The 26,674-nt window shown below is 33.3% G+C and overlaps 3 protein-coding genes across 10 annotated transcripts; 2 read left to right on the top strand and 1 right to left on the bottom strand.

Moving 5' to 3' along the window:
* Positions 1-7,484: 7,484 nt before the first annotated feature.
* LOC121213885 (uncharacterized) lies at positions 7,485-9,364 on the top strand. Of its 2 annotated transcripts, XM_041087223.1 has the most exons (3): positions 7,485-7,903; positions 8,408-8,687; positions 8,789-9,364. In XM_041087223.1, exons 1-3 carry the CDS (start codon positions 7,835-7,837, stop codon positions 9,232-9,234), a joined length of 795 nt encoding a protein of 264 aa, XP_040943157.1. In that variant the 5' UTR covers positions 7,485-7,834; the 3' UTR covers positions 9,235-9,364. The 2 variants fall into 2 exon arrangements, with proteins under 2 accessions (XP_040943157.1, XP_040943156.1); XM_041087222.1 differs by lacking the exon at positions 7,485-7,903 and having other exon boundaries at positions 8,207-8,687.
* Positions 7,773-13,159, bottom strand: LOC121213884 (proline-rich receptor-like protein kinase PERK15). Of its 3 annotated transcripts, none has more exons than XM_041087220.1 (9): positions 12,750-13,159; positions 12,589-12,646; positions 12,174-12,500; positions 11,340-12,107; positions 10,971-11,219; positions 10,708-10,868; positions 10,262-10,489; positions 10,011-10,160; positions 7,773-9,743 (listed from the first exon to the last, which is right to left on the bottom strand). In XM_041087220.1, the coding sequence occupies exons 3-9, from the start codon at positions 12,280-12,282 to the stop codon at positions 9,504-9,506; spliced, it is 1,905 nt and encodes a 634-aa protein (XP_040943154.1). In that variant the 5' UTR covers positions 12,283-12,500; positions 12,589-12,646; positions 12,750-13,159; the 3' UTR covers positions 7,773-9,503. The 3 variants fall into 3 exon arrangements, with proteins under 3 accessions (XP_040943154.1, XP_040943153.1, XP_040943155.1); XM_041087219.1 differs by having other exon boundaries at positions 12,589-12,662; XM_041087221.1 differs by having other exon boundaries at positions 11,340-12,098; positions 12,589-12,662; positions 12,750-13,148.
* A 5,325-nt stretch (positions 13,160-18,484) lies between these two features.
* LOC121213886 (vacuolar protein sorting-associated protein 35B) lies at positions 18,485-25,763 on the top strand. Of its 5 annotated transcripts, none has more exons than XM_041087225.1 (22): positions 18,485-18,753; positions 18,849-18,945; positions 19,059-19,182; positions 19,822-20,007; positions 20,406-20,493; positions 20,683-20,739; positions 20,843-20,932; positions 21,029-21,151; positions 21,739-21,813; positions 21,885-21,944; positions 22,235-22,351; positions 22,479-22,718; positions 22,787-22,852; positions 23,025-23,114; positions 23,435-23,524; positions 23,852-23,941; positions 24,016-24,084; positions 24,615-24,695; positions 24,784-24,891; positions 24,974-25,077; positions 25,181-25,294; positions 25,389-25,763. In XM_041087225.1, the coding sequence occupies exons 1-22, from the start codon at positions 18,664-18,666 to the stop codon at positions 25,597-25,599; spliced, it is 2,370 nt and encodes a 789-aa protein (XP_040943159.1). In that variant the 5' UTR covers positions 18,485-18,663; the 3' UTR covers positions 25,600-25,763. The 5 variants fall into 5 exon arrangements, with proteins under 5 accessions (XP_040943159.1, XP_040943160.1, XP_040943161.1 ...); XM_041087226.1 differs by having other exon boundaries at positions 21,086-21,151; XM_041087227.1 differs by lacking the exon at positions 24,016-24,084.
* Positions 25,764-26,674: the final 911 nt, after the last annotated feature.

Consider the following 26,674-nt stretch of genomic DNA (forward strand, 5'->3'; position numbering starts at 1 on the left):
TGGACAATTTCTGAGGAAATGATCAAATGAACCATATCGGTAACAAGCCCCACTTTTCACCCGGCATTCTCCAAAATGAGCTTTATCACAGTACTGAAATCTCGGCTTAGGATTACCGACACTACCCATACTAGTCACATACGGAATGAGAGATCTCAGGTTAGTGCGTTGAGATCCCCGTTCTTTTCCAAAATAGCCCGTCATAAAAGTAGATCGATCAGAGTACTTCTTTAATTTCTTTGTAACAGAAGATGACTGAAATTTTTCCCATCGGTCTTTTGCTGAAAACCCGAGCTTCCCTTTCAGCTTGTTTTTTCTCTTTACTCAATTCCTCTGTCTTATAAGCTCGTTCAGCCAGTGTAGCAAACTCTCAGATTTCAAGTATTCCAATCAGTAACTTGATATCTTCATTCAGTCCCTCTTCAAACCGTTTGCACATCTCGACTTCTGATTGTACCTATTCCCGAGCATATTTACGCAACTGAACAAATTCTCTTTCATACTCAGATACTGATCTGTTCCCTATTTCAGCTCAATAAATTCTTTTCTTTTCTAATCAAGAAACCTTTGGCTGATATATTTCTTTTTAAATTCGTTCTGAAAGAACTCCCATGTAATCTCTTCTTTCGAAACTACCGAAGCTTTAGTGTTCCACTAATGATAAGTTATGTCTTTTAGTAATGAGACGACACATTTTAGACATTCTTCTGGTGTGCATGATAATTCCTCTAAAACCCGAGTAGTATTTTCTAACCAAAACTCAGCCTGTTCGAGATCATCATTAACTGCAGCTCTAAATTCTTCTGCCCTATATTTTCTGATTTTATCAACCAGAGCTTTCCCTTTTCTAATAGATTCGGTACCTGTACCTTGTGGAATCTCGAAAACCAGTGGAGGAGAAGAGCTTGAGCTTGCTGCATTACAGGGTTAGTTCTCGCATATTGATTAAACTATTCATTCATCATTTGAAAGAAAGCCATTTTAGCCTCTTCACTTTGGTCCCTTGTCTCAGACCTTCTACTACTAGTAGCTTCAACTTCTTTTTGTTCCCTTTCCAAGGTTGGAGCATGACTCCCGGCTTTCTCGGATTGAGCTTATTCGGTAGGTATTTACTATAAAAACACATTTAAATGGTCAGAAGATATCACACTATCAATAATAATTTAAATGACGTGTATAGCTAATCTCGTATTTGCTACGTCAGCCTAAGAACCTGTTAAAGCGTAGCTCTGATACCAAAAAATGTAACACCCCTACCTATATTCGTCGCCAGAATAGGCTACGAGGCAGTACTAGAGTTTTTCGAATTAATTTTTCCTTTATTACGAGTTAAATACTATTTTTTTATTGAAACATATTATGACGTCCCATAAATAGGCCTCCGAAGCCCAAAGCATACACTGATATCAAACCAAACCAACCAATCCAATTCAATATATTTTTAAGATAGATTTACGCATATCCATAAGATAACCTTATCACATACCAAAACCAGGATTTGATAGTCATACCAATGGCTAACTTTACATTTATTTCACAGTAACATTTACTTTATCAACTTATACACACCATTGATTTCCAAAATAAAGTTTCTTGATATACCAAAATGTTGAAGTTGATAGTGTGATGTGTCTCCGACCGAATCCGACCTCCAAGCTCTTAATACAATGAATCAGGGAAAAAGGAAACAAGGTAAGCACGTTGTGCTTAGTAAGCTCATGTAAAAAGAATTATACTTACCTAATATTTTCAATACAATACAATAAATATTCATACATCCATTCAATTTACCATTTACCTATCACACATAAACTCAACCAAAAAATTAATCAAATAGCATCATATGAGTTCAATATAAAGATTAATGATTTATGAGCTCATCAATTCCATGTTTTCTATTACCCTTATTATTTCTCATATTTATCCCGTTGAATTTCTCGAAATTTCGATGGATTTTCAGAGGTACACTTTTAGCATACTATTCCGGGTCCATCAATTCATATTCATGTGCGCACATTTCCATTTCAAAGAGCACACTCCCACAAACCTCATCCTTACAGCGGGATTACCAGTCTAGGCTAAATCCCCTGTAATATAAACTTATAGAGTATTGTCGGGATTACCAGTCCAAGTTAAATCCCTTGCAACGACAATTTACTCTAATGAGCTTGGATCTGTATTACCAGTCCAGGCTAAATTCAGAACCTAATTCGGATTACTCGTCCGGGCTAAATCCATTTTACACATATTCTTCGGGAGGGCTATATCAGGATAGGATCACCCGTCCGGGCTAGATCTTTTTACCGTCAATTCCTTTTTAAAGATCCATCGAATTTTCCTTTCATTCAACCAGGATTTCTTCCCCTTTTTATCAAATATATTAATGTCTCATCAATTTTCATACGATGAACATTTAAATCATATTCACATCAATAACATACATTTCAAGCATTTAAGAATATAATTCAGGTTACATGAATTTACCTTAATACTTGTTCGTATACAAAAATCTACTAATCTCGAACTTTTTCCTTTCTTCGATCTAGCTTCGTATTTGAATTTTCTGGATCTAAATAAATAAATTTAATCATCAGTTTAATAAATTTCATGTTCATATGTAACATTCTCTATAATTCCACTATTATTTATAGTTCATTCAAAGTTGTCTACTTGAGTCGTAGTCACTAAATTATTTATATCTCAAGCTACAGAATTCCAAATTAAAAATCGATTGGTGTTTCTGAAATGAAACTTTAATTCCAACTTTTTTCACAATTAGGTCCTAAAAAATCAATTTCTATTGAAATTACCTAATAAAATCATCTCATAAACAAATTAAATCTTCAATTTCATGTTATTTCATCATAAAATTACAACACTCAACCATGGCGACTTTCAATTTCATCCATGAAATAAAAAACTAATGAATTTAATAGTAGAACCTAGTTGTAAAAGTCTTAAAAACACAAAAATTACAAGAAAAAGGCAAGGATTAACTCACTTGGTGCAAAAATTATGAAATACCAGCTTAAAGAACCCTTCCTATGGTGTTTTGGCTGATGAAAATGAAGAGAAATCGCAAGAAATCTAGATATTTCTACATTAGTCCTAATTTTATTTAGTTAATTATGCAATATTCTAATTTTGCCCTTAAATCATCCATTTTCTTGCTGATTTCATGCCCTTGTCGTCCAGGCCAAATAAATTTTGGGTCTAATTGCCTTTTTAAATCCTTTCTCATTAGACACTTAAGCTATTTAATCATCTCAGCCACTTTTACATCTTTTTCAATTTAGTCCTTTTCATTTAATTAACTACCCAAACATTAAATTTTGTAACGAAATTTTAATACCACATTACTAACATTTCATAAATATTTATAAAATTATTTTTGACTCGATTTTATGAGATCGAGGTCTCGATACATTGTTTTTACCCAATTTCTTCAATAATTTCTTTTTCTAACTAACCATTAAATCGGTAAAATTTTCTATTGATATTTTTCATATGATTTTCCTATCATATCAATATTCATGCAAAAATATTAAAATAAATTTCTCTTTAAATTGGATTTGTGGTTACGAAACCACTGTCCGATAACCTTGAATTTAGGCTATTACAATATACCTTATTATGTTTGGATGTCATCTTGAATGGTTCTAGTTTTGGACCTTATATGGTGCTTAAGTTTTATGGTAAATGTGTTGTGTATTAAGATGTACACTTTAGCATGTTGTTAGGCAATGGATGAAGCATAAATGACATATTTGATTATTATTTGGTTAATATTGGAATGTGAAAGATTAATGGTAAGTTATACCTAAGTAATAGATTGATAAGCTTAGCAAAATGTCCATTTCATATAGGATAGCTTGATTGATCTTGTGGTTGGTTAAATGGATATGTTGGTATGCATTTAAGTTGGTTTTGTGCAGGTTTGAATGGCCAAAGAGGCATCATTTGAGCATATGGTTTGGCTTGGCACGTAACATGTACCAAATGGTCTTATTTTACCAAAAGCAGAGTCCTCGTCGTGTAACGACTCGATAGTAAGGGGTGTCAAAAAGTGAAGCTAGAAACTCTATTCCCGTAAATCGAACCCATAAATATTTACGAAGTTAGTTTAGTAGCAAATTAAATTTTGGATAGGTAAATTGCATATGAAAAGTAACCTGATAAGTGAATGGTGTAATTTAACTTAGCCTATGAGGGTAACACATATGAAAAGGTCATTTAACTTTTTCTTTTTGTATGAATTAGCTAATTGGAAAAGTCCTATTGTGATTTAGTTTTCACAACTTTTCAACTTTTGTAAACTTTTCAATAATTGATCGTAACTCAAGCTACAAAACTTTTATCAATGTAATTCAAGATGTGTCGTTAAGCTAATAAAAAGATCTACAATTCGTAAAAAATATCACTTGACTTTAAATTATATTTCACAAATGTCAGGTTACGAGTTGATAATAAGCACAAATGTGACCATCATGTAGATGCATCTATCAAAACCATAAAATAGATAAATGGTTCACATGGTGGATGAATGGACCCATATATATCACCTTGAATATGTTCCATAAATGCAGGGGATTCTATCCCAATATTAGCTGGTGATACTCTTGTAATGAATATTTCTTCAAAACAAGTAGCACATGAGAGTTCCTTAAATTAAAGAATCTTTTGGTTCTTCAATGGATGACCATGTGAATGCTCAATTATTTTTCACATCACTGATGATTCGGAATGGCCTAACCGGTCATGCCAAATAGTAAATGGATTTTAATCTATAAACTTTTGGTTTACTACAACATGTGTTTCAATTGTATTAGTAATTTTATGGTATAAGCCTAAAGACAAGACAAGTAATTTTTCCAAAAATACATTTCTTTCCAGATACAACTTTTGTGCTTTGCATATACTCATTATTTTTCTCATTTGTAATAACTATTTTGGTGAATATCTTTAAAGCTTAATAAATTTCTTCAAGACTTTGATGAACTAGTGCATCATCTATAATAAATTTTGTCCATTGGGGTAATAATACCGTAGCTCTTTCTGAGCCTTAGATTAATTTTGTAATGCCAGATATGGTGTTGACATTTTCATCATTTTCAATCAAATGAGAATATTTTTGATCTTTAAGTATAGTATGTGTGGTAGTATTGTCTGCAAGACATGTGTCTTCATTCTTGATCTTTGATTCAACCAAAGAATTGGGGAAATTCACATTCTTCATTCAAAGAAAATATATAAAATAAGATATTTTAAGCACTCAAAAAAATAGCAAAACATACTAAAGTCACACAAACATAAATAAAAAGAACTATAAAATCACTAGAGAATTATGAAATATTATTATATATTTAACAATTCTTGATTTCTAACCTCAAAGAAATCTTCTACATCAAGATAAATCATATAAGCAAGGTCGTTAAAATCATCATCATTGTGAGTAAAATTAGCCTTTTACATCATCACCATTTCGATAAGCCAAATTTGTTTTAATATTATATCTTTTGTTTTTTATGGAGGCTTGATAAAGCTTTATAAGATGTTTAGGTGTACGATAGATATGTAACCAATGCCCACTCATACCTCATAAGTGGCACAAATTTTCAATACCTTTCGAAGGATTACTTGGACCATCATCTTTTTATTTTTTTCTCTTTTATTTTTCTTTTGGTGGTTATGATAATTGTTGCCACCATGATAACAATAATTATAGAGCCCTCAACCACATCCATGACCACGACTACAACTGCGACCATGATTTCTTTCATTTCTATTATTATTATTATTATTATTATTATTATTATTATTATTATTATTATGTATTGATGCATTCACTTCTGGGAATGGGTCATAATCAATAGGAAGACTTTCATGATTTTTCATTAATATCTTATTATTTTGCTCAACCGCCAAAAGGAATGAGATTAATTTAGAGTATTTCTTAAAACCCTTTCCACAATATTATTGTTGTAGGAGCACATTAGATGCATGAAAAGTTGAGAAAGTTTTCTCCAATAAGTTCCCATCAATTATTTTTTCTCCACATGATTTTAGTCAACAACTTATTTTACACTCACTATTTTATAATCTTGCAATTTCAAGTGCATCTAATTATAACGAGTTTTGGTAGAATTATCGTTTTCTGATTGTTGTATCTTTCTTTTAGACCATTCCACAATTCAAGTGGAACTTTTTTAGTAAAATATTTTGTTTTCAATCCTTCATGAAAATGATGACAGAGGAAAATCATAGCTTGGGCTTTATCTTGTTTAAATGCGTCGAGATCTTGCATAATTGTATTCCCAAGACCTTTTAGTTTCTAAGTGAACTTCGACATTGAACACTCATGACAAATAATCCTTACCTAATATTTCAAGGGCCTCAAATTCAAATTTTATAAGGTTCGACATAATAGTGTCTAATATAAAATTAGGTTATAAAATGAATCAATAAAAAAATCGAAAGTAGTAGATATATATTTATTTGTATAAGATTCCATAAATAAACTTTTATTATTCATTAGAAGATACAAATGTAATGAATTCATTATATAATGGTATAAAAGTTTTTAGGTTACTTGCATTCTATTAGTAAATATTTGATTAATTATTCTAATAGTATATAATGCTTTAATTACTAACCTTGTTAATATCATATTAATGATATGCATGTTCCATGAAATTAAGACATAAAAGAGTAATTATCAAGCATGTATTTCAATTATATTTATGATACATAAAAAAGAAAGAAAGAATAACAACATTTAATTAATCAACCATAAATAATGAAAACATGTAGATTAAGGACAAGGAATAATATATCAATTTTACGTATTTACAAGAAACATGTATTTTACTTTATAGTTGTTTATTCGACAAAGTTCTACCTTCAACAAGAAGAACGATTATTGAGCAAAACATGCTGATAACATGTTATAAAATTATCAAATAAAAATATATAAAATCAACAGAGAATTTTCTCATATCTTATTTTCGCTCACCCTTGTCATTCTATGCAATATAAATAAATGACGCTTACTTAAGTGCTCCATTCGGACGCAACTTGTATATGTACTTAATACTTATTTAATCAAATATTTTACAAAACCCCTATTTTAATCGCATTAAAATCATTTATCGTATTGAAATGCATCTTTGTTTTTAATTAATAATTTGTTTCATTCCAAAATATTAAACAACATGATTTCAATTCAAAGCAACAACATTAACATTACAGATTTAACCTAGAGATTTATTTTCTTTATTTAAACGTTTATGATTTTATACAATTTTTAACATTTATCCAAAACCTCATTTATTATATAATTTTATTCCAGCTTCCACTGATGTTGGCCGCGTGGAATTTGCTACGTCCATGAATCAGAAGGAAATTTCTCAGTCCTCACCCACCAAAACTATTTCGGAAGTGTTAAATTGCAGTTAAATAAAAAGCCCAAATACAGTACTGTATACGGAACTGAAGCCGAAGTTACCAAAAAGCCCAAGAGACCTTTTAATAAATGGCAACAAGTGGAGGGCATTATCGGTAAGAAAAGTGAAACTTCGAAGAGCCGACATTATAAAGTCGGTCGTTCCCCAACTTTTCTCACGCTATATATACCCTAGCTCGTCCTCTTTATTTCCAGATATCTGAGAAATCCTAGCTGTAGCCGCCTAGATTACGCGTTTTGCCTTCTTGAAGAGGAAGATATTAAAAAAGCTTCTAGATCTATAAGTTCTACGGATACTGAGCGATCTTGGCTTTACTGATTCTTTGGTTTCTTGAGGAAGTTTTTGGGATTTCGAAAAGAAAATAGCCGATAATGTCGCGGTGTTTTCCTTATCAACGTCCGGCGGGGTATTTAAGACAGGGATTGGTCGAATCGATTAAGGTTCGTTGGGCAAAAGTATTTGGTTTTCACTTTCGTTGCTCAACTGCATGCGTTTGTGATACTTGATTATGATTATATATTTGTATATTTGTAGAGTTTGTAACAACTTAAACATGAAATGAACCGCTTTAATTACTGTTGATAATATAGCTTTGTAATTATGAACAACGAGGATCTGTGCAGAGAACTATGGTAGTTATTCAAATATATGAATGAACCTTTTTGGGTTTGGGGTTTTTTAAAAGAACTTCTGGGTTCCTTTTTAAAGTTTTGGACTTGATTTTGGTTTGATTATGTAAATGAATGAAAAGCTTGGTAATTCGTGTCTGTTTAGAGGAGTGGGAACTGGGTGTTTGTATTCATAGTCTGATTGATCTTGATAGAACCCTAAACCAATGTGAAATTACCCCCTCCCCGCCAAACTTTAATTTTTTGGAAGCAATCGTGATCTTTTGGTCTTCCATTCCCGCCTGTCTAAATTTCATATTGTGTTGTGCAATAAAGCTCCAGGGAGAAAAGGTTTTGCCAAAAACAGAACAGAAATTACATAAGAAGAGGGAGAAGGAGAAAAAGAAGGAAAGGAAAGAGAAGGATAAAACTCAAGGTGCCATCAAGAAACTTAAGAAGCTTGATGATGTTCTAGATGCATATAAAGATGACCAATTGGAGAGAAGTGATCTTACTGAAGAACATGAGCCGCCAGTTTGCTATATATCTGATGGCAGCCAAAACAGTCACAAGAGGAAAAGGGAAACTGCTTCCTATAATGAATGCAGGGTTGATGGTGAGTTGTGTTCTTTATTGTATTAGATGGGCTAAATTTGCCTATTGCTGTAGTTTCTTGGAGGGATGTAGATATTGATTGTATGTTGTGTACATGTATAGGAAACATTATAAAGATTAGATTTTCCTTGAAAAAGCCCCGGGCATCTGATGCATCAATCAGCAGCGAAGAACCAGCCTGCTCTAGTTCTGGTAGGACAGATTCAATTCAAGAGCCAAGTTGTACCGTCGCTTCTGTGCCTGAACAGAAACTGCGGCATGATGATAGAAGGAAGGAGCAAGGCTCCTCTTCTTCTGGAACATTGCTGGAGGCTGCACTGCAGTATAAAACCTTGATTGAGGATTGGATGCCACCTCTTCTCGAAGCTGAGCTGAATGATGGTGGTGATGAAGACTGGCTTCTAACTAAAAAGCAGCTAGGGAAACCCGCGGCCAAAAGACCTGATGACAATGATCATACATGTGTTGCGAGTGCAAGTTTGCACCCGTGTGCACATTTTCTTCCGGCAGCTGAGATTTATGCACTGCCTTATACAGTTCCATTTTGATTCCGCTTAGTGGAGGGGCAATCTTTTTGTTCTCCCCTGCAAAGAGCGGCTTCGTGGCGGGATTGGGTGGCGAATTCTAACTTGTACAGTCTTGAGAATTTACTAATAGAAACAAGAGAAATTTTTGCAATTTTTTCTTCGTATATTTGAATTGTCTTATATTAAATATCCATTTCGATTTACTTGAATCGTTTCTTAAATAATTTCTGGTTTGATGAATATGCCAAACATTTATAAGTTGTGGATCTTTTGAAAGTGACTTATAACGATTAGCATTGGCCTTTTCTAAGGTATTCCTTCAGCATTAAACGACGCTTCTTTCCAGTTTTACATCTTATGCTATAACTGCATTTGGATGTTGAATCATCATCATCACTAAATGGAACTGAAAGATAGGCATATAGTTTGCGAAGGCCATCATCTTCCTGGTTATTTGGCACATTCATATATGTGGCATGTAAATTATAGCCCTCTGTTGGCTCCTGCTCTCCTCGCAATATTTGTAGTATCTGTATACAGGTAGGAATAAGTAAGAATAGTTTTTAAGCACCAAAGAGAGCAAACTGAATCGACCTTAACTAGGGCGGTGAAAATATTGATGTCAAATATATGTCAAGCTAGCAGGGTTTGGGGTTGGGGGACTGTCAACCACCATAATAAGCCCATTGTGAACCTAACTGCTATGAACAAGTTGGTATTAGTTTGGAGAGCAGCTGAGTGATATTCCTATTGTCCAAAATCAAGAAGGCTTAGATACAGACTGGAAGAATGTCTACCTGGCTCGCTTTTGGACGGTGTATATCTGACTGATTGAGGCAGAGGGTTGCAGCGAGAACCATTCTATGCAGTTGTGCAACATCGAAATCTCCATCTAATGCTGGATCCACTAATGCTGGGAGATCCCTTCTTTCTAATAATGCCTTAGCCTGTGTCAGACCATAATTTTGTCATTTAACCACCAATGGACATATCTCTCTGAAGTTATATCTTCAACTGGTGACAAATGAATAAAAGTATAAATTCTCACCCACTGGACCAAGCTTTCTTGTTTTTCCATAGCTTTTGAACTTATGGGTCTTCTTCCTGATAGCAATTCTAAAAGCACGATGCCGAAGGAGTATACGTCGATCTTATCACTGACCCTTCCTTCCATGAAATATTCAGGAGCTATATATCCGAAGGTTCCTACCACATTGCTGTCAATCATGTTGGTTGCATCCATTGGTCCCCAGATGGCTAGCCCAAAATCAGATAACTGCAAGGATAAAATGAAAAAAGAAAAAAAGTGATCACTCTTTGCATTATTACAAGTTACAGCATTATGTAGTTCACTACTTCATTTCAAGTTCATCTTTTCTTAATCTTGTGATGGGATCCTGAAATGTAGCTTCGGAAGAGTTTTCATATAAAACGATATGTTGAATTCCACTATCAACATTAATAAAGGAAGAAATGAGGGGAAAAAAAGGGTACCTGTGGCTGAAAATCATCAGAGAGAAGAATATTGGAGGATTTTACATCTCTGTGAATAACATGTGGATAGCATTCATTATGCAGGTATTTTAGAGCCTCAGCAACTGCTGTGGCCATTTTAAACCTGACCTCCCACGGCAACACAGATTTCTTGTTTTGACCTGTTACGGTTGAAAAAAGATAATGAAACTAGTAACTCCACTGTATTTTTTTATCTTACTAAAAGCATAAGCAAACCTTTAGAATCATGGAGGATTATTTACCATGGAGAATCTCCTCTAAACTCCCTAATGGAAACAAGTCATAGACTGAGATGAGATGGTCATTTTCAACACAAACTCCAATTAGTGGCGTGATATGCTTATGTCTCAACGAAGAAACAATATCAACTTCCAAGGAGAAGTCACTCCAAGCTTCTTTGTATGATTTTAGAATTTTAACAGCCACTGGCTTGCCACTTGGAAGAAACCCTTTGTATACATTGCTGCATCCTCCCTCTCCAATCAAGTTTTCTGTGAGAATACGGAACCAATAAAAGATTTCAAAAACAAGAACAAGAGCTATGTGTCTCAGCCTTTAAAGTTATATATATATATATCAAATGGCAAACGAAGCTTGACTTGAAAGATAACCTGGTGAGAATCCAGAAGTTGCTTGCTTAAGCTCTCTGAGCCTGAACTGCTTGCAACGAAGCTCCAAGTCATTCGGCATCTTTCTTAATGCTGGTAAAGATTTTTCTATTCCTACATGATTGTCCTCTTCCTTTGATTGAATAGCTGTGTTCATCACCCTCTCAACCATTGGCGATGGCATTTTTGTATCTTCAAATTCTGAACAAGAATCTGAAGTAGTGGAAGCTGTAATGCGGAGAAGAGGCCAACCAGGCTTTGATTTTGGTTCCAAATCTTTCATGTTCGAAGAAACTGAATCTTCTGCATTGCATTCAGCCTTGTGATTCTCAATATAAGAATCATTAATATTTCTTTTGGCATTGATGCTGGTCTGATTCGAATGCAAAGCAATCAGGTCGACAACAGTGGTACCTCGATTAGGCAGGCCCAATACCCATTCCACAACAGACGTATCCCTATCTGCATGTTTCTTGAACTCTTGGTTTGCAGGAGATTTTCTTCGAAGTAAAGGCCACCCAAGACATGGTTCCGGCAGTTCTCTTCGGATTATAGATATGGAATTCAAGAGAACAGCCTTGCCATTATGATTGGGAATAGAATTGTCTTCTTGCAGGCCTCCAATATCATCACTTGCTACATTGGAGATGGTCCGACATACAGGAGATTCAGCTTCTTCAGACCCTGGTTCCTGATCTGCATATCTCAAGCTAGCACTGATCTTATTGAGATACAATTGAGATGTCAAATTTAACCTGAAACCTATAAAAACTGATCGAAATTAGAGAACTACTCTTAACAATTCAAAGGGTTCTGACATGTCTCTTCGGCTCAAACCTTGTAAATGGTGAACTGGAAGTATTTCCAAGATGATCTCTCGCTTGTCAACTCCCAGAAGAGCAGTAATTGGCAGCAATCGCTTTACACTATAGCTGGCATATGACATCCACCTCCTGAAAAAAAAATTGTGCTTTAATATCAAAGGAAAGAAAACCAGGATCGCATATGGTTATCAGTTATTAACTTAAATTAAATAGAAGTCAATTTAAGAGTCTCCTCTGGGTTTCTTCTTATAAATACAGCCATGACAGCACAACGCTTAGCTATCTTCTTTATAACCTTTCGCCTTGAACTTGTTTGTGAACTTGTGTAGCTAAGATTGTTCTGGAATTCAATCAATAAAACGATTAAAGAAGTTGTTTCTTTTGAAGAAAACAATGTTAGAAGGAGAAATTGATGACAAAGGAAATACCCTTTTCACTCTATCGAATTCCCTTCGAGTTTTCCTGCATTCTTTTGTCATCCTCGCCCTAAGCAAATTAAGGTCTAAAAAGCCATCAATCAATTAGAAAAGAGAAAAAAAGTAGATAATTTTTTACGGTTTCTGGGACAAAATAAAAATGTTGGCAGTACCTGTATCAGAAAATACATAAATTGAGACCAAATCCTTTGGAAACAGTGCTGATTTTACAAGCTCGCCATGATGAACAACCAGCTTGCTGCTTGCTGTAATTTCCTTCTTAATCACCATCGTTGTCCAAACCCAGTGTTCTTAAATGTTCCTTCTTTCCAATTCAAAGGGTTGAACAAATACTAAAATTTATATAAACCCAGCGAAATTTCTCACACATTTCCTTATTTCATCAAGAAGACAAAGGAACAGTGAAGAGTGAGATGAAAGATGAAGAATATTCATTCGTGAAAAAACAATAAAAAAAGTGAAGGGATTAGGCAATGTGGGTAAATAAGCTGATCAACGAAACAATGTGAAACAAAGATGACCACGACAAGTATCTATTCATAGTTTTAACCTTTGACCTATTATTTTTGTCGAAGAATTATAATTATGAAATTGTTATCTTGTAATACATATTCGTTCGACGCTAACAAATTAATAATAAAAATGATAACATGTTTTGTTTTTTGAAACTTTTAATAATCAAAGGGCACCAGCCGAAGCAATTGCGCCAACTTTATCTGATTAGTCAGAATGCGACTTAAATCAAACGTGGAGTAGAATCTTTTTTTTTGTTGAAAGTCAACAAGCCCTCCACTTTGACCTAAATGAGATATTACCACAGGCTATGGCAGCTTGTAATCACCCTACCTGCTACATATTTTTTAAGTGATTAAAAAAAAGGGATAATACTTGAATTTGTTCGTTCCTAACTAGTTGATCTCTGAACTTGTATTTTATCAATCAGGTCTATACTTCTATATTAATACTATTAGTTTTTACTGATGTGACACTCTAGCCAATCCAGTGGTACCATGTGACAGCCTCTCATACCATCATATTGCGAACATAATTTAAATTTTATATTTATGTTTTTCACGTGTCATATCGGCACAAATTAACGGTGTTAATGTAGAGGTGCCAACCTGGTTGACAAAATACCAACTAAATAAAAAATTTTAATGACCAATTAAGTATAAATGGACAAAATTACGAACCAAATTATATAAGAAAGAGGTGAATACTAATACATAGAACCAGGAAGTTTCTGAATTTGTTATGAATTCACATTTCACTATTTTATTATTAGTCTAAGAAATTCAACTCTTATGGTTATTGGTTAGTGGTAGTTTTGACCATGTTGAAAGCAAAATAAAATACAGAATGTGTTTTGTTTATACTTATAAGAAATTCAACTTTAGGAAGTGATCATGCGTTTTATTTATTTATGAGATAAATATTGAAATTATATTAAAATCATATATGAAGTTTGATGTAATGTGTAATGTTATACATGAATTTTAATTTTGTATTATTTTATATATTAAATTTTGATTTGATTTAATTTTTAGAAATCACTACAACACTATCAAATTAGCATAAATTTACATTAATCCAATATGAAAATAAATGTATGTATTTATTTCTTTAAATGTGTACAACTAAATTAAGATCAAAGTTTCATATATACATATGAACCAATTCAAGTTTCATGTGTATAATTGCACCAAATCAAAGTTCATGTACGAATTTAATATTTATCCCTTTATTTATTTGGTATCAATTAAGGACGTATGAACATTTTTAAATTTTGTGGTGTTGAAAAATATCATCTCTTAACGTAATTAGATCAAATAAATATAACTTCAACTTTTAAAATTAATTTATTTTTATACCGATATAATTGTATCCTTGATAGGGTTTACAAAGTTGAGTTAAAATTAAATTAACCGATCAAATCGAATTAGTTCAGTTAATCGATCAAATCTGAAATTAATTTGGTCGGAGATTGATTAAAGAATTTTTAAAAAATAGTTATCAATTAATTTAGTTTGAAAATGATTAATTAACCCAACTAATCACTTAATCAAAATTATTAATAATAAAAAATAAATTTTATATATGTAAGCCCAATGATTTAGAAAGTTTAAATCCAAATTGTCTATGACGGGCGAAAGAAAAATATTGAGGCTTTGCTTCGGTAGAGTGTAAAGAAAATTTGAAGGGTGGAAAATTGAAGGGGTAAAAAATTAGAAAGATGAGTGTATTTGGTAGAAGAGATGGAAAGGTGAAAAGAACATTATTTTTTATTTCTCTCCGTTGCTTAATAAAGTTGAAAAATGGAAGGAAAAAAAATAAAATATTTTGAATGAATACACATTTCTCTCATTTTCTCTCTTGTCGTTTCAATTTTAAAGAATTGAATTTTATGCATTAGAATGAAAAATGATTATCTCTTTTCTTTTTCCTCCCCTTTTTTCTTTCCAACCAAGCATACTCAAACCTTATTTTGTTTTCATTATTCTACTCTTTTCTCCCATTCTTCTACTTTTCCACCCAACCAAACACATTTTAAAAATTTTAAAAAAAGAAATTAACACAAGAAAACCCTCGCACTCAAACTTAAAACTTTAAACACTATAATTTTAATTTGATAAATCAAAGTTTTAATTAATTATTTTTGCAAAAAGTAGTTTTAAAATTTTTGATTAATTCGGATAATTTAATTTCCCAACTCCTTGAGATCCCGGACAATTTTAATTTAAAATAATTTTAATATTTCTAAAAGGTATAATAATGTATTTAATCCTCCAACTTAAAAATATTATTTTAGCTATTCATTTAATTTTTCTATCACTTTTAGCTTTTGAACTTTTATAGTTTGTCAAATCACTTTAAAATGGATGAAAAAATTAATATTTATTAACTTTACTAATATGGCATCCATGTGGCAATTCACGTGTAACAATTGTAATACCCAATTTGCCTGGCCCAATTTTATAAATAAAAACAAAAAATTATTAAAAGTCCATTAGGCCATAGTTACAAGCCCAAAAAATAATAAACCCAAATTACATCAGCAAGCCCAATACCTAAACAACTCAAACACTAGCCTAGCCTAAAGCCTAATCCAGCCCAACCTAGCCCAAAACATTCCCCAAACGCCGAAACCCTAGCAGCCACAACGAGCCTTCAGCGCCGCAACCACCAGGGCCTTCCCTCGCACGTGCGCCATCGCCACGTGCCACGTCTCCACACCCACTGCTCCGTACGGTCGTACCTGCACACAAGCAAACAAGCAAAAACGAACAGAAAACAGCAGCAAATAAAAAAGAGTGAAATATATTTTGTTGTAATTTTTATTTAGTTTTATCTTCGGCTATATAAAGCCATTTTCCAGAATTTGTAAGGGTTACGGGCAATATCAATACACAAAATGAATAAAAAAAGCAATAGATTGAGTTTTGAAGGTGTTATTTCCTTCTTTTTCTCTCTGTGTTTTTTTCTTTTTCTTCTTTTTTCTTTATTATTATTTGTGTATAAAAAAAAGAAAAGAAAGAGGAGTTAGAGGGTCAAAGCTTACCTGGTGGCCGACTTTCCTTCTACTCCGTTGTAATCGGAGTCGGTTGGAAGATAAATGGCCTATGGTTAGCCTGGGCATGGAGTAGCGCAGAGAACCTTTAGGGTTCTTTAGTTTCTTTTTAGGAAAAAAATGATAGGAGGCTGACCTGTTTAGGTTTTATTTTAGTTTATATATGTGAAGGAAACGACGCCGTTTTAAGCATGCTTCAGTAGCTTTAAAAACAACGCTGTTCAGAAGCCTCCAACCCGCGCGGTGACCCGACCCGGGGAGGATCCGTGCGTTTTTCAACACTTGGGTATATTGCGCAAAAGGGCCTTCTACTCTTGCATGGTTTTTAAATCGGTCCTTTTTTTTTTAATTTTTTGCCTTGCATTTTGATATTGTCTCATTTCGGCCCATGTTACTGCGCTACATTTTGGGGAATGGAATAATTTCCAATCTGGCCCCCCTTGTAATTCGCGAATTGCAGTTTAGACTCTCCGTGTTTTTTTTAAACTACATTTGTGGCCTGTTATTTCTGTTTTGACTGTAGTTTAGTCCCCCTTGCGTTTTCTAATCACTATTTATTATTGTTATTATTATTATATTTGATTATATTTACCTATATATATGTGTGTGTTACTTTATTATTTACTATTATTTTTAGACTATTTTTATTATATATGTACATATCTAATATATATTATTTAATTTTAAACTATATACATATATAACTTTCATTAAAATTATTTTTACCTCACATACATGATGTTGTTGGTTTTATATTATTTTTATTTAGTATGTAATACTTATTTAGGTTAAGTATATATTATTTTGTATGTTATATTTCATATGTTTTTAACTCTATTTTTGAATTTCCTTTTGAAACTCTCATACATATATATATTATTTGCTTTAAATTTATTTTCGCATAGGGTTCATTAATGATCTTTCTCATGCTTTCATGCTATTTATTTCTTAAATTATTTTTAAATTTGTATGTTTTATTTATGTTTATGTAAAATTGCTTGGTTTCAATTAGCTTCCTATTACTTGTCAATGTTGGTATTTGTATGATATATGGTTGAGATAATTATTGCTATGCTTGTTTAAATTTATTTATTGATTATTCATTATCCATTAGTGTACATTTTAATCTCGAATTATCTTTTCGCATTGTACGTTATCACTCCATCACACTTTATTCGTTTAAAAGGTCACGTCTAATATCGTTTAAGTGTCAAAACCAATTTATTCAAAAACTTCCAAGATAATGCAAAGCTAGGCATTTAGGATCTTCAAAAAGATTGAGCCCTAACGTATTGGGTTCCAATTTTCCTCGTTAAATTTAAATAATCGAGGATATGCTTTAATCAAAATATAAACAAAAAGCCCACTCTTAGGAATTTGATACGTTGTGTCCTAATGTATTGGATATGACATGTTGATTCCTCGAGACGAGAATTTTTCAAAAAACAATAAGGGCAATATTCAATGCTCGGAATTTTGAGAAATTGTATCCTAACGTATTGGGCTTCGATTTTTCATCTGACTTAAAGCAATTGGATATCCCTTTTCAACTTCACCGCACGAGTTTTGAAAGTCAAAAGACAAGCTTATTCTCGAGGACTAAAAATGTCGTGTCCTAATATATTGGGTGTGACATTTTATTATTCTGAGATGAGAAGGTCTTCAGCATTTGCCTCGATTTATCCAAACATCTTTTATAAAATTAACATTAATAAAAGGGAGGATTGTATTTTTTAAATTCTTCACGAATTTTCGATATTCAGAATTAGGACCTTAATTAACCAATTCGATACCAATTTTGGGCGTTACGAGTGTGCTAACCCTTCCTCGTGCGTAACCGACTCCCGAACCTGTTTTCTCAAAATTTTGCAGACCAGAATTGTCTTTAAGGTGAGCTGATCACACCCCAATAAAGGATCAGTGACGGCTCTAATTTTCGTTTCATTTTTAAGTCGACAATAACATTTTTGTTTTAAAAAATGGTTTCGACAACAATTAATTAATTTTTTAAAAAATTTAAAATATTTTTAAAAAATATACTCTTATACTTTTATAATTGTTTTTGAATTTTAAAATTAATTAATTATTGAAATCCATGTGGATGTGACATGAGTTAAAAGTTAACAAAAGTTAATTTTTTTTATTTTAAAATAATTTAACAAATAATACAAATTTAAGAATTAAAAAGTGAAAGATTAAATGAAAAATTTTAAAAAAATTATAAAGTTGATAACTCAATGATGGCCTGACCTTTTCCCAAATCCCAATAAGAATATGTTGTACAAAAGCGAGGCAATCAACATTTTTTGGGCCGAAAGTTGGGGTAAGCTAAGTATGAGGACTTAGTTTTGAGGCATTCGAATATGCGTCTCAGGTGGGCATCTTTGTTTGTTTGTTCTCTTGTCCCAGGACTTCAATGAGATCAACATCCGAAAAGTAATTTTTTTGGTAGAAAATCGAACAGTGTCAAGGTCTGGAAGAAAGTGGCGGAGAGAATAATGTTAAACGGAACAGAGGACGAAGAGAAATGGCTGGCGGAAGGGATCGCTGGTATTCAACACAATGCTTTTTATATGCATCGAGCTTTGGTATTTCCAAAAGCTTTCCTATCTCCACTTGAATTTGAACGGAGCATCTCAGGTCCTCTTTCATTTGTGCTGATTTTGGATATTTCTTATCTCAGGATTCTAATAATCTTAGAGAAGCTCTCAAGTACTCTGCTCAAATGCTATCGGAGCTCCGGACCTCCAAACTCTCTCCTCACAAATACTATGAACTTTGTAATTCTGTTTGTTCATTTTTTTCTTTTGATTGATTACTTGAGTCGAGAGAGTTTGAAATTTATTGATTGTGATTGATTTTTTTTTATAATGTGTCTATGACTGGAATTAAGATATGCGAGCTTTTGATGAATTGAAGAGATTGGAGTTATTCTTCAAAGACGACAGCAAACATGGTGTCTCTGTGGTTGATCTGTACGAGCTTGTTCAACATGCCGGCAATATTTTGCCTAGATTGTAAGTGTCCTTCAACAAATTTAATAATTAATTGCATTTTTCTCTAGATTTATTTTCTAAAATATGAAAAGCACTGAATTAAAATTAAATAATCATCCAATACTTGTTGTTTATTGCTATGAGCCTTTATCCAATTAAACCCTTAAATATCTCCTTTTAGCTAATAGAGCCCACTTAGATGGAAGTTGATGACGGTGTTAACCAATTCCAGTCTGATCAACGCTCAACTGAGTGAGTATATATATATACACATATATATATATGAGTATTAAATCCATTGCAATTTGCATTAAAATGACATGACTAATTATTTAATTTTAGTTCAGGGACTTATTTTAATATATTTAAGTCATTCTTTCTTATATCATTTTCGAATTCCAAACATATATGAGTATCCGTTCTCATTCTTTTTAGCTGTTGGTTTTTTTCCCCACAGTTTTAGGACCCGAATTGAGATGGGACTATAGTTTTTTATGAAGAAAAACGATTAGTAAAACTGCAAATGTGCTTTCTTCTGGAAGTTTCTGCTTCATAACTAGATAAGCTCCAAATAGTTAATTTGTATTGTGATTGTGAGTATTCTCAAATATTAGACCGTCATTGTCACTGTATCTGAAATTTTGGTTGATAATCTACCAGGTATCTTCTATGTACAGTAGGATCTATCTATATCAAATCTAAGGAGGCTCCTGCTAAGGAAGTTCTTAAAGACCTTGTGGAAATGTGTCGTGGAGTTCAACATCCCATACGTGGACTCTTTTTAAGGAGTTACCTTGCTCAAATAAGCCGAGATAAGTTACCAGATATTGGTTCCGAGTATGAGGGGTGAGGTCTCTTGATTAGTTCTTCTTTTCCCTACACTTTAAATAGAAATTTTCATTTCAAAAGCTGACTGATTCAAATTTCTATGGGTTTTGTTAGCGTAGATGGGTGAAGTTTTTATTTTTCTCTCTTCAAATATTTGAGGAAAATAAATGAGTTTGTTAGCTGTAGCTTTTGCATGGTTCCTGCATGTGAGCTCTGTTGACTCTTATGATTCTGTTCTATTTTAATCTGCAGTGGAATATTGTTGAAACTCTATAGGAGCTGATGTGGAATTTGCCTAGAATAGAGTGCATTTAGATCAATGAATTTTATTTTGCATGTCTAAATTAGATCATGCAAAAGGATTTGGAAACATTTGTAATTAACCACTTGTAGGACATGGTTCTGTCTTCCTCTAGTGATGCTGACACTGTGATGGATGCTGTGGACTTTGTGCTACAGAATTTCACCGAGATGAATAAACTTTGGGTGCGAATGCAGCATCAGGTTTGTTGAATATCAGATATCTCTTGTTTTCTTAAGATGCGCAATGCACCACAGTACTTGCATGCCATACAAGTGAATAAATCATGAGAGCATAAATTTTGGCCATGCAGGTGTCATGGTGCTTGTGAATCATTCATACTCTTTGGTCATCCTGAGTTGAAGCCTTCAATTGCGATTTCTGGTCTGCAGGGACCTGGTGGAGTTAGAGAGAAGCGAGAAAAGGAAAGGAGCGAACTTCAAGATCTTGTAATATCAATAATCTAAAATTTCCGATTGGCTAATTTCTGATGCTGTGTGTTTGATGCACACTGATGGAAACTAATCCTTCTGTTTTGAACTTTCTTATTAGGTAGGGAAAAACCTACATGTTCTGAGTCAGATAGAAGGTGTGGACCTTGAGATGTACAAAGAAACAGTTCTTCCCAGAGTCTTGGAGCAGGTAATTTTACTTCTTTCTTCTGTGTTTATTTTTTCTTCTCTAATGTTACAAGTTGAAGGTCTGTAACATAAAAGACTTTATATGGTTCTTTTACAGGTTGTCAATTGCAAAGATGATCTTGCCCAATATTATCTAATGGATTGCATTATTCAGGTATTCCCTGATGAGTATCACTTGCAGACGCTCGAGACATTGTTGGGTGCTTGTCCCCAGCTCCAGGTGGGTGATGGGAACTGGTCTTCTGATTTTATCTTGTGTCTTACGCTTCCTCCCTGTGCCACCTGACACAAATACCTCATAGCACAATTGTTAGCCTTAGGCTTTGTTCTAGTCGCCCCATTATGGCATCTTTGCAATGAGTTTTCCACCTCCAGGTTTTGCTATAATGCTTATTGTTTCTCAATATTTAAATAATCGTTATGCTAGTATGTGTGACTAGAAAATAGGGTGACTGGCTACTATTTTCCTGTTATCAAGGGAACAAAATTGTACTGCCCCTGATTGACTTATTTCTTACTTGCTAGCTAGTATGATTGTTCCATGGAGTTCCACAACCTGAATTTTCTCAACCAGCCTACATTGATAAACCTGCTCTATATTTCATACAGTGATCATACATCGTGGAATAGCCTAATAAGATTGGGTCTTCTTCTGTACGTGATGCTTCCCTAATGTATGGGTGGATCTTGTTGATTGGAACCAATCTTTTGGTTCAATGCTTTTCTGTTCATGTTGTTTTGTTTTATAGTCTTTTAATATTTTAGGGAACTAAGCTCAGCAAATGCAGCTTTCCTCTTTTATAACAGCCAACAGTCGACGTCAAGACAGTTTTGTCTCGACTAATGGATAGACTTTCAAATTATGCTGCTTCAAGTACAGATGTAAGTTATAAGCATAACAACCTCTACTCTTCATGCTTTTGCAAGATGTTGACAGAACTTTTCTATGCCAGGTATTACCTGAATTTCTACAAGTAGAAGCCTTCTCTAAATTGAGCAATGCGATTGGGAAGGTAAATCAGCAAGAACTCCCACACTAGCTGCAAATTACCTTGATGCTTTTTTCAATGTTATAAATGAACTATTCAATTAATGACTGTGAATGATTTTACATGATCAAGTCAGGTGATGGCCCCTGAACTTACTACCAATGATTTTATAGATGATGACCCCTATCTTACGCCCCCCCTCCTTTTTTTTTTTACTTTCCCTACCAATATAACATGTTTCTCTATTTTTTATTTGTTTAATGTGTAATCACAAGTCGTTTTCTGCTTGCTGATTGGGTATGATTCAATGGTAGGTCATAGAAGCACAGTTAGACATGCCTGCTGTTGGAGCTATAACTTTATATGTCTCTCTTCTTACCTTTACTCTTCGTGTCCATCCTGATCGTCTTGATCATGTGGATCAAGTACTGGTATGTTTCATCTTAGGAATCTATTTGCATATATCTCCTAGTACTGCAACTTTGGCCATGCTATTTTATGGCCTTGACGAACGTATCAGAATGATATTGATTGTTCTTTATTGTTATTTTCTAACAGGGAGCTTGTGTTAAGAAGCTCTCTAACATACCAAAACTTGAAGATAGCCGGGCAATGAAACAAGTGGTTGCACTTTTGAGTGCTCCATTGGAGAAATATAATGATATTGTAACAGCCTTGACTCTTTCTAATTATCCACGTGTAATGGACCATCTTGATATTGGAACAAATAAGCTTATGGCAATGGTTATCATTCAAAGCATTATGAAGAACAACTCTTGCATTTCAACTGCAGACAAGGTATGCCTCTGCAGTCTTATCTATGTTTCAACTTATTTTGTTGAAGAACCTAATATTGCTTTTTGTAGGTTGAGGTTTTGTTTGAATTAATAAAAGGACTCATTAAGGACATTGATGGTGCTGATGTGGATGAGGTGCATATTGTGACTAGAATTTGTTTGTTATTCAAATTTGATAGATTTGAGTTATATGAGCACTTCTCATTACTCCATTTCTTGATAATCCAAATTAAATATTTCTTTCTCCTGGTGCATAGTTTCCTTATCATGTTCTTGTGTTCTTCATGTTTTATGTATCTTCCAATAGCTTGATGAGGAGGATTTCAAGGAGGAACAAAATTCAGTTGCTCGACTCATACACATGCTTTATAATGATGAACCAGAGGAAATGTTGAAGGTAAGTTTTTCCAATGTTTCTTTTTATCCTAATCTCCCTGATCATTACCAGGACAAGATCTCCCACTGTAATATATAAGTGGGATAGTGTTTTTTTGAAAGAAAAGTAGGATAGTATTTAAAAAATATAAAAAGGGAACTTTACCATCTTCTGCTTGTGATTAAGATTTAATGCCTCTTCAATTCCCATAAAATGTTGTTGTTGTACCATATTTAAGATAATTTCTTGTTTAATTGCAACGTTTTCTTTTAGTTATGTTGTTAATGGTTAATCCAAAACATTTCCCCTTTAATCTTATATTATGATTAACTTCCCTTCAGATTATATGTATTGTGAGGAAGCATACCATGGTTGGGGGACCAAAACGCCTACCCTTTACAGTTTCTTCACTTGTTTTTTCAGCACTTAGGGTATGTTTTCCTTTTTCATATTGTTATGTACTTTCATCTCATCGTATTTCTATCTACAGCGATGACATATTAAATGCTTATTAGTAAAAATCTACAAGATCATACATGCAGGCACTTGGATTTTGAGGCATAAACATTATTTTCTTATTAGATGCTTTCTCCTCATTCCCCTATCCCCTTTCCTTAAGAACTACCTGGTTTGTTTTATACATACATAGCAATCAAACTCAGATTCTTTGAAACAAGTTGCTAGAAGAAAAAGATGTATAAACACAGGTTATATTGGTAGCATATATGATTCAGACTTATTGTAGTGCTTGTGTTCAGTTGCTTAGGCAATTGCAAGGTCAGGAGGGGGATATAGTGGGAGAAGAAGCATCAATGACACCAAATAAAATTTTTCAGCTCTTGACTCAGGTTTCTTTTTTACTTGGACTTGTACACACACATATCACATTATGCAAAAGACACTCTAATAGGCCTTCTTTCAGATCATTGAGTCCCTTTCAGCTGTTCCATCCCCTGAACTTGCATTAAGGTTGTACCTGCAATGTGCTGAGGTAATCTTGAGTCTTGACTTAAACCAACTCTGCATAACAGTCATTGGTTAAATGGACAATTGAACCCTGAAAATTATTTTAGATGATAACAAGTTTTATTGAACTTCAAGAGATGCCATTTTTCTAATTGATAGTTGGGAAAAGGCATACTGAGATAAATAATGTTGCTCACGAGAGTGCAAGGTTTCTGATGGAACAGGTGCTTACAAGAATAAACAGCTTTATTTGTGACATTCTTGGGGCTGTTACCAATGTTCCATTAATTTATTATGTTGATTCCAGGCATTAGGGATCAATAATTTTGTTTTAAGATGATGCGAAGGGGGTGCTATCATCATAAATCTCCTATCATTATGACTTTTAAGTTTAATGAATGGCATAGTATCATTATGATATTAACAATATATGCATAGTGAACAGTATTGCAGGCTTTGTCTTTGGTTATATTCCTTTTTGATGAAGAGAGGCTTGAATTTTATGTTTAACTTTTTAACCTGTATTTTGTCCTTGTTCTGTTTCCTGACTATCAGGCAGCTAATGGCTGTGATATTGAGCATGTTGCGTATGAATTTTTCACACAGGCGTTTCTATTATATGAAGAAGAAATTGCGGTAATTGTACTACTCAGATCAGCTATTGTTGAAGTCTGTTATGCCTTTCTAATTTGTGTAGAGTTTCATGAATGTTTATTGATCATAGGACTCTAAAGCCCAAGTGACTGCAATTCATCTGATAATTGGGACTCTCCAGAGGATGAATGTATTTGGTGTTGAGAACAGAGATACTTTGACACACAAAGCCACAGGAGTAATATTGCTTCCTCTTGTCTGATTCATTGTACTTCATTGAACTGTTTATACAAAACTTAAATTTGTGTTACTTTGGTCAGTATTCAGCTCGGCTATTGAAGAAGGCTGATCAGTGCAGAGCTGTTTATGCATGTTCCCATCTATTTTGGGTTGATGATCAGGATGGCATAAAGGACGGGGAGAGGTCTGGCCTCAAAACTTGTCCTTCGGTTTAGATTTTTTTTCATGTAAACATTAAATTCATTCTAACAATAAGAAACTGAAAAATTTTGCGGGAGGGGTTGCAGGGTCCTCCTTTGCCTAAAGCGAGCATTGAGAATCGCGAATGCTGCTCAGCAAATGGCAAATGTTGCACGAGGTAGCGGTGGGCCGGTTAGTCTCTTTGTTGAGATATTGAACAAGTCAGTGCTCTGTACCAAATCAAACCATTACTCGTATGCTACACAACATATTCTTTTGCATTATAAACAAGTGTTTTTGGTGACTTTGATATAGGTACATCTATTTCTTTGAAAAAGGAAATAAGCAAATCACCAGTTCCGCAATCCAAGGGCTGATAGAATTAATTAATACTGAGATGCAAAGTGATTCCACAAACCCTGATAGTGTGGCGGATGCTTTCCTTGCCAGCACCTTGCGTTACATTCAGTTCCAAAAACAAAAAGGCGGTGTAATGGGTGAGAAATTCGAATCCATTAAACTGTAAATTGTTGAGTCATGTAAAGAAGTAATGCATGGCAGTTAGAGATATGTAAATAGGCGTTTATTCTGGATTTGGATTTCATATTTGCTTGTGACGTTTGTTCTTTTTATGTCTGCGCTGGAAACCAGCCCAAGTTTTTCTAATCTATATAATTTTTTTATTTCAAATCTGAATAAAGTTTCAACACCTTTTTCCCGCGCAATTGTATACATGAACTTTAATTTGGTGCAATTATACATGTAAAATTTTAATTGTAGTTCAAATGTAGACTTAAAACTTTAATTTTGATTTAATTATATATTTTAAAAAATAAATATATGAATTTATTTTTATATTAGATAAATATAAAATGATATTATATCGATAATTATATTAATAATTTGTAAGAATTGAATCAAGTCAAAATTTTATGTATAAAATTACATAAAATTAAAGTTTTTATATGTAATTGCACTTTGAATTATAATTGTTGTATAATTTTAAGATTTATTTTTTAAAATTTTAAGATTTATTTTTTAAAAAGGCTAACAATAGATCCAAAAACTTAATGAATGCAGCCTTTAATATCAACTATAAGAAAACCTACCAAAAAGTTTCATCATTCACAAATCACAATGGAAATGTCAAGAAAGTAATAATTACAATTGCGATTTTGCAAAATAATTAAACTGGAAAAAGAGAAGAGGGATTCGACCCATTACCAAATCCAATGAGCTCTCCAATATTGGTTTGGACGGGTGTTCACTTACATCAACAATTTAGAATTTGTATAAAACTTAACTTTACTAAATTATTAGTAACTTTACATTTTAGTCAATTAACTTTAAAAATTATAAAATAATCATTGAATTATTTGAAAATTTTCATTTAAGTTACCAGACTATTAAAATCACTACTATATGACTTCTTCTTGCATCACTGACACCAATCAAAAACTCTCATTCTTGCTTTGTTCTCCCATCTCCAATATTAACAGCCAGATCGAGTTGGATCTAAGGTGTGTTCTATTTGTTGATGGGTATTGATCCATTATATTGATCGTCGCTTGAAGTTCGTTAGTCAAACTTAAAAAAAAAAA

This window comes from Gossypium hirsutum, chromosome D01 (assembly GCF_007990345.1).
Source record: "Gossypium hirsutum isolate 1008001.06 chromosome D01, Gossypium_hirsutum_v2.1, whole genome shotgun sequence".
NCBI classification, from domain to species: domain Eukaryota; kingdom Viridiplantae; phylum Streptophyta; class Magnoliopsida; order Malvales; family Malvaceae; genus Gossypium; species Gossypium hirsutum.

What these genes read in the sequence shown, in the direction of transcription:
- LOC121213884 (XM_041087220.1), bottom strand. Translation starts at nt 12,282, where the DNA reads ATGTCATATGCCAGCTATAGTGTAAAGCGATTGCTGCCAATTACTGCT. An exon ending in AACTTCTGGATTCTCACCAG is followed by an intron (nt 11,220 to 11,339) that starts GTTATCTTTCAA and finishes GTATTCTCACAG; the next exon opens with AAAACTTGATTGGAGAGGGA. An exon ending in CTGATGATTTTCAGCCACAG is followed by an intron (nt 10,490 to 10,707) that starts GTACCCTTTTTT and finishes TTATCCTTGCAG; the next exon opens with TTATCTGATTTTGGGCTAGC.
- LOC121213886 (XM_041087225.1), top strand. Translation starts at nt 18,664, where the DNA reads ATGTTAAACGGAACAGAGGACGAAGAGAAATGGCTGGCGGAAGGGATC. An exon ending in TTTATATGCATCGAGCTTTG is followed by an intron (nt 18,754 to 18,848) that starts GTATTTCCAAAA and finishes TTCTTATCTCAG; the next exon opens with GATTCTAATAATCTTAGAGA. An exon ending in TCACAAATACTATGAACTTT is followed by an intron (nt 18,946 to 19,058) that starts GTAATTCTGTTT and finishes ACTGGAATTAAG; the next exon opens with ATATGCGAGCTTTTGATGAA.
- LOC121213885 (XM_041087222.1), top strand. Translation starts at nt 8,207, where the DNA reads ATGAAAAGCTTGGTAATTCGTGTCTGTTTAGAGGAGTGGGAACTGGGT. An exon ending in TAATGAATGCAGGGTTGATG is followed by an intron (nt 8,688 to 8,788) that starts GTGAGTTGTGTT and finishes GTACATGTATAG; the next exon opens with GAAACATTATAAAGATTAGA.